The sequence below is a fragment of the Hippopotamus amphibius genome, chromosome 4 (genome assembly GCF_030028045.1).
Source record: "Hippopotamus amphibius kiboko isolate mHipAmp2 chromosome 4, mHipAmp2.hap2, whole genome shotgun sequence".
In the NCBI taxonomy this organism is placed as follows: domain Eukaryota; kingdom Metazoa; phylum Chordata; class Mammalia; order Artiodactyla; family Hippopotamidae; genus Hippopotamus; species Hippopotamus amphibius.
In genome coordinates this window covers 145,037,300-145,044,417 of record NC_080189.1, presented here as the reverse complement: position 1 = coordinate 145,044,417, position 7,118 = coordinate 145,037,300, and the positions used below count along the sequence as shown (strand labels likewise).

Sequence of the window (7,118 nt, the reverse complement as noted above, 5' to 3'; positions counted from 1 at the left end):
TCACCCCCGCTGCTCACTGACTTTAACCCAGTGTCTCTCTCGCCAAAGCAGGAGCGTCACACCTGAGGGGAGGCGTTCACTCTGAACACACAGCTTCAAGGACGTTCTAGGCTCCGGTGGAAGGTCTCTGGATCGTAGCTAAAACTTTCACCCGCCCAGAGATATTTACAGTTTGAAGGGCTTCCCCCTGATGTTTTGGCAATAAGAAAATCATTTTTCCTCGGGGCTTTTGGAGTGGTCAAAATAAACACGCTGTGCGCAGCTGCGGCTCCCAAGCCTTTGATGATTTCACTGGGAGGCTGGAGGGTCCAGACGGACACAGACTGTCAGACTTGGAGGCTTGATCTCTTAAAGTCTTTGTGTCCACAATACCTGAATAATCACGCCAAGCATCACCTGCTGGGGCCTCATTTTTCTTTTCATTTCTTAAACAAACAAAACAAAACAAAAAAACTCCTCGTCGTCTAGGCAAGTGTAGAGAACTGATTACCGCCTGGGAACGCTTACAAATCAGCAGACCCCTGGTGGTGCAGATGCCAAGCCTAGACAAAGCCCCGGAGGCATCCCTAAGGTGTCATCTCCCGGAGCGACAGTGTGTACCTCTCACATTAGCAGCCCTTGGTTCCGCTTGGGTCTCTCCCACCCCCGGCCCTCCTCCCTGCGCCCTTGCCACCGTCATCTCACCTTCTCCTCTCCTCCCACTCCCTGGACCAAGCATCCCTTCCGTCAGGTGGGATTGGGGGATGTTTACTCTTCCGGGAAGGGGGCAAAAGGGTTAACGATGTGAGTCCGCGCAGGTGGGGCCGTCCCCGGCCGCGGTGGGCGTCGGAGGTGAGGGGGCGCTGTTCGGGCAGCCGCGCGCCGGGTGGCGGGCGGGAGAGCTGCCAGGCTGACGGAGAGGCCGGCCCGAGTGGGGGCCGCTCTGCCGCCGCCGCCGCCGCTGCCGTCGCTGTGATGCGGAGCCGGTGCTGCGCCGGGCGGTGGAGTCAGAGCCCGGGCGCGGGAGCACGAGCTGCAACATCAGCACCGGCGGCGGCGGCGGCGGCACCTGCACCAGCTCCCGGGCCCCGCGCTGCGCTCTCCAACCCGCAGCGCCCGGGGCCGCCGCCCCGTGCTCTCTATGGATGTCAAAGCGGCCCCCAATGGGGTGGCCACCATCGAGGACCGGATCCTGCGGATCACCGGCTACTATGGCTATTACCCGGGTTACTCCAGTCAGAAAAGTAAGACACCGCGGGGCTGCCTTGCTCCAGGCGCCGGAGGGGGTGGGATGCGGGAGGGCGTGCCGTCCGGACACCTGCAGCCCTGCTTGCGTGGCCGAAGCCTATCTCCACGCAGTGCGGCCACGGGGGCTAAAAGTATGTCCTCTGTCCTCGGTGCTGAACCGCGAGAGAACGGGTGTCCGGACTGTGGGCGCCTAGGAGTTTGGAAATTGTGGCAGCCTTGCGGGCAGAAGCGCAGAGGGAGCCGGGTGAGCGCTCCTGACGGCCGTCAGCCGGCTCACCCCAGGCTTATTTACCACTGAGGAGGCTAACATGGCTGTTTACTTAGCGAAAGTCAGTCCTTGGGGCTGCACTCCCCCAAAGTCCCTCCTAGGCGCCAGGCTGCGGGCCGGGCGCGGGGGATGCAAGCTGGAGAGCCTCGGGGGCTGGGGCTGGAGGGGGAGGCCGACCCAGACACGGGTCCCGACGCCGATGGGTCAGACTGTTCACTCCGGGCTGTTGAGACGTTGCCAGCGCGGGAATTACTCCTGTTAAAATGTCTTTGGGAGGTTCTCCACCTTGGGCAGAGAAAGAACCTGTTCAGTTCTCGGAGTCTGGGAGCTCGGAGCCAGAGACCCGTGAAAAGACTGGAGGCTGGGGTGGGTGGGAGGGGAAGGCGCCGCCGGGCCAGCCTCCCCCGCTGCCCGCCGCACGTCGCGGCTCCCTCTGAGCCCGAGCAGGCTGCTCGGTGCGGTTCTGGCTTTCTTCCGGCTAAGCCGGGTCATGGGGTGCGGATGCTTCCACGTTTCTGGAGCAGTTGTGCCCGGAGGACAAGGAGGTGCGCTGTACTCTGTCCCTCTCCCCCAGCACACAAACCCACTGGCTATGCTTGGTGGGATTAGTTCTGCCAGCGACCCAAGTGAAGCCCGTCTTTCTCTGAATTGGGGGAGTAGCTGCAGCTTAATTCCCATGCAGGTGGGATTTCGCTTTTTCTGTATCAATGCATTTCTGTCGCAATAGATGGAGCTTAATTGATGTTTTTGCTGTTATTTTTAACCAGAAGCCTTGGAAGTGCCTAGATGCATTTCTGTTTGGCATTTTTCTGAGACGTTTGAGGTAAGATCAACGCTACAGTTTCTCTGAAGCGCCTAGACGCTAACACACAGAGGGAAAAACACCTTTTTTCTTGTAACTTCCCCCCCACCCCCCCGCCCCAATCACACACACTCTGTGCTCCATCTCTACTGAGCTTTCTTCCATGGACTGTCCTCACACAGATATTTTCTAGTTTAATATTTCATTGGGCTTCAGGAAGGGCCTATCTGATTTGGATGGTTTCTGTCTAGCTGTTTTTAGCATTAGAGAATTACATTATTCATTTTCCATACAAAAGTAATTATATAGTGTTAGAATTTTCTAGAAAGAAAATAACACACTGTGGAATGCAGTTTGAAGTCTTTGTACTATAGACTCAAAACTTCTTTTTTTCCTATTGGCAAAGGCTTTCTTTTCTAAGCCTAGAAACTTAACTGAAGGCACTGGTATACCTTGTGGAGATTACTTAGATTTCACCTTTGAATATTTTAATTAGAAACCGTGGGATTTTGGTTGCTTAGAGAACGTAGAACCTGTCTGTGAGATTATAAGACTCAGAGTGGTATATTATTATAGTTTTTATAACAATGGAACTTTGGTTAATAAAGAGCAAACCAAAAGGAATACTGAAAAAGTGACATTTTAAATAGAGACATGTTCATATTATCTTTTCGTATTTGCTGAAATAGCTGTACATGTTTCACTTGCTGTACAGTAACTGGACAAAAAGAGGGAAGAGCATTTGTTAAGACAGCAACTGAAGCTAAAAGGGATAAAAATGCATTTGGCATATTTACTTGTGATGGGTACTTAGCTAACTTCAAGCCACAAAGTTCAAACAGTGAAGGCAGAGAATCTCACAAGGACAGAGAATTATGCGCTAGTCAAATAACTTTCAGGATGTTTAAGCTTTCAGAAGTAGAAAGAGATTGCCATTTTGCAGAGTGAGAGGCTAGGAGAAGATAGAGCTGGAAGAGGGCCAGGCAGCCGAGCACCATGAAATAATCCTGCCCTTAATGCGGGCTTCAACTAGTAAACAAACACATTGACGCAAACCAGTACACTATGGTCAATTGATCTAGCTGTTACTGGGAATGAGCAACAGCTTGGGGGAAGTCTGGAAAGATATATTTAGGAAAAGGCCGTGGTGAGGAATATATAATATGTGAAGGCAAGGTGACTTTCCCATTTTTTGATGGTCATGCTTGAGGCCTTAAGCATGGGATGATCTTTTGATATCAATGCCATTTACCTTTCTAGAGGTAGGTGGGGACTCAGCTCTGACAAAATGCATTAATGATCAATCTCGTGGTAATACATCCTGCTGTCATCCCTGCCAGAAGACGAGTACCTGGTTCAGAACAAATTTTAGTAGTCAGGCTGATACAAAAAAGAAATGTATGTGTGCATATATTATGTATGTAAAAGATGTATATATATATATATAATATACATTATATACATAAATATATATAAACATTATGTCTTGATATAAAAGATATATATGCATTATATATAAAAAACATATATATAAATAATCATCTCTGTGCCTATATCTATAAATTTAGATAGATAGATGGGTACAGAGATGATTCCAGCATTTGTCTAATGTCAAGTTACTTACGGTCTGGTAAGGGAAATAGATTCACTCATTCAACAGATGCTAACTGAGTACCTCCTATGTGCCAGGAATATATCCTTGAACAAAACAGACAAAAGTGTTTTCCTTTTTAGAGCTTAAGTTCTAGTGGGAAGAGACAGGCAATAATAAATATATAAATACATACATAAATACATAAATAAAGTATTATATTTCAAAGTGATAGCTGCTTTAACAAAAATATCAGCAGAGTTAAAAAGACAAAAAAATCTAAAGGGGTGGCGATCATGGAAATTTTAAATAGGGTGGTCAGATAAGGCCTCCCTGAGGAGGTCACAACTGAGAAAAGACCTGAAGAATGTGAGAGTTTGCTGTGTAGACATTGGGAGGAAGCCATTCCATGCAAAGGGAACAGCCCGTGTAAAGCTCTGAGGTAGCGCGTGCCAGGCCTGCTAGAGAAGGAATGAGGAGGCCTGCATGGCTGGAGTGGGGTGAATAATTGGCTAAATGGTTGGAGATGAGGTCACTGTGGATACAGGGGCTCACGTGAAGCAGCGCCTTACAGGTCGTTGTAAGTCCCTTGGCTCATACTCTGAATGAAATTGGGAGCCTTTGCAGGGTTTTGATAGAGGAGTGATGTGACTTGACTTACATTTCAGAAGGATCAATTCAGCTGCTCTATTGAGGCAGAGGTGGAAGCAGAGAGACTAGTTAGTATGTCACTGTAATAACCAAGGTAGGAGATGATGGTAGCTTGAATCAGAGTGATGGCAGTAGCAGTGGTGAGAGGTGGTCAGGCTCTGTATATATTTGAAATTAGATTCTGTCTATTTGAAATTCTCTGTATATTTGAATAGGGTTTCCTGATGGTTGGATATGGTATCTGCAAGAAAGAGAGGAGTAAAAAAATGATTCCATCTTTTCTAGTTTGACCAAGTTTGAGTTGCCAATGGCTAAAGTGTGGCAAGCTTCAAGGTAGAGAATTTTAAGGGGTCAAGGGATAAGGATAACATTTTGGAAAGGATAAATGTAATTGGAGATGTAGAATAATTCTGGAGTTCAGAGGGGATGTCTGGCTGGAGATATAAATTAGGGATTTTCCAGCATTTGGATGTTGTTTACAGTCTAAGACTAAAGAGATCTCCAAGGAGTCAATGTATATAGAGAAGAGGAGCAAGGACTAAACTCTGGGGCAATAAGACATTAAGAGGGTAAGGAGAAGAGAGGCATGTGATACCCTGGAAGCCAGAGAAGAGTTTCAGAGGGAAGGGATTAGCTGAGTCCAATGCTGCTGAAGGGTCAAGAAAAAGACTGATAACTGACCACAAATTTGGCAACTGGGTATCACTGGGTACCTTGACAGGAGCAGGTAAGTTGGCATAAGATGGATAGAATGTGCTTAAGCAAGAATTAGAGGGAGGAATTGGAAATGTGAGTATAAACAGTTCTTCAATGATTTTTGTGAAAAGGGGAGCAGAGGAAATGGGAGTGGTGAGATTAAGAAAGTTTTTTGATTTTTTTAAGATGAAAGGCAATAGCAGCATATTTGCATGCATGCGAGGATTCAACAGAGAGAGAACTCAGTGATGTTGGAGAGAGAGGGTGCTAAATCTAGCGCACAAAGGAAGGGACATCACTTCAGACGGGAACATGGATATAGGGCAGAGTGTGTGGATGAAGGGTCTGGAAGGTGGATAACTCAGAGGGTGGGAGTCTGTTGAGAGGCCATCCTAGTTGCTTTCATTTTCTCCAAATAGGAAGTAAGATCATCAACTGAGAGTGAAGATAGAGGAGGAGGCAGTAGAGGCTGGAGGAGAGAGAAGGTGTGACTAGTTCAGTAGGGAGAATGAATGGACTGAGAACGTACAGTAAGGATGTCTGGCTGCCTTAAAGGGCAGGTTTTAGTTTCTGGTCACAAATGTAAAGGGAGACCATCCGTAGGTTGTTATGTTCATTGACAAAGTGGAGGCATGGAACAAGTGAAGAGAAGGATTTAACCAGAGTTACAGATTATCCAGTGGATGTAATAAAACAGTAGGGGCAAGGAAGTTGTGAATCTGTGAAGGTATTATAATGAATGACTATAGTATTTCAAGCTGGTGAGTAGAGAAGAGAGGAAATCGAGATGATTAGGAAGTGTGAAGAGGGGGTAGGATCAATGGATTGGAAATCTCAGGGGGATCAAAGGCTAGTGGATGTCAGCCGGGAGATAAGAGGTGGTGGTCAGAGAGGGTTGTATTGCTATAGGAAGTTATTCATTCCATAAGTCAAGTCAAAGGATAAATCCATTTGTATTTTACTGTATTGCATTTTCAATATTTTTGAGGTGAGTCTTCTTTTAGTGTTTGTGTAAGGAGGTAGTATATTGACGTGTAGTGAACGAAACTCTAGGGGTTTGGAAATTGATTCCAGTTAAACCTGCCAGCAACTTGGTTCTGAGACCTGGGACACCACTCTGTGGCCATCAGTTTCCTTGTTTATAAAAAAAAAAGAAGAAGAAGAAGAAGAAGAAGGTAGAAGTCATTGTCTTACAGTGGCCATGCAGTAGGTTGGCTTTGACAGCTTTCAAAAAAGTCCCACCCTCCATGGAGGAATCTCATTCAGTAAACTCAAGTATGTTTACTTAGCCTCTCCTCACCCCACATTCCATCTCAGATGGTGGTAAGTTGCCTTTTTTTGTTCGATGCCTTTTGTACCTGTCGGCCTTCTGTTTTTTTCTATACCCCACTAGTGACCAGATTCTGCGGTTGTTTTCTATAGGTAGCTGCAAGCTTACAGTAAAACTTTTTGCCCTTGCTCGGATCTCAGCTCTGACCATCCCATTTCCAAAAAAGACTCTACCAACTTCTGGCTCTTCTGGCTCTCTGAATTCTCCAACTATTGCTATGACAGCATTTCCCAAGGTTCTAGCCTCAGCTGTCTCCTCTCTCTTTACTTTCCCCAAGCAAGCTCAGTCAGTTTCATGGCTTCACCATATTCTATGTGTCTGTATTTCTAGGTCCACTTTTTCTGAGCCCAGACCCATATTTCAACTTTCTACTAGAATTCTTGCCTGAATGTCCTCCAGGCATGTCACACATAAAACTAAATTCATCATTCTGTGCTTAAAATGTGCCTTTTCCTTCTTATTTTGCTTTTTAACTTCCAATATCTGTATCTAACCAATTGCCCAGAAATCTGGAGTTATCCTCAAACTCTGCTCTTCCCCCTTCCTCTGTATT

General features: G+C 46.7%; 1 protein-coding gene across 1 annotated transcript in view; it reads left to right on the top strand.

Moving 5' to 3' along the window:
- The first annotated feature begins 1,120 nt into the window (after positions 1-1,120).
- SLC35F4 (solute carrier family 35 member F4) overlaps positions 1,121-7,118 on the top strand; it is a 277,820-nt gene continuing 271,822 nt past the window's right edge. Inside the window, exon 1 of the mRNA XM_057733004.1 lies at positions 1,121-1,223. Within this exon, the coding sequence (XP_057588987.1) occupies positions 1,121-1,223 (103 nt within the window). The remainder of the gene's footprint in view (positions 1,224-7,118) is intronic.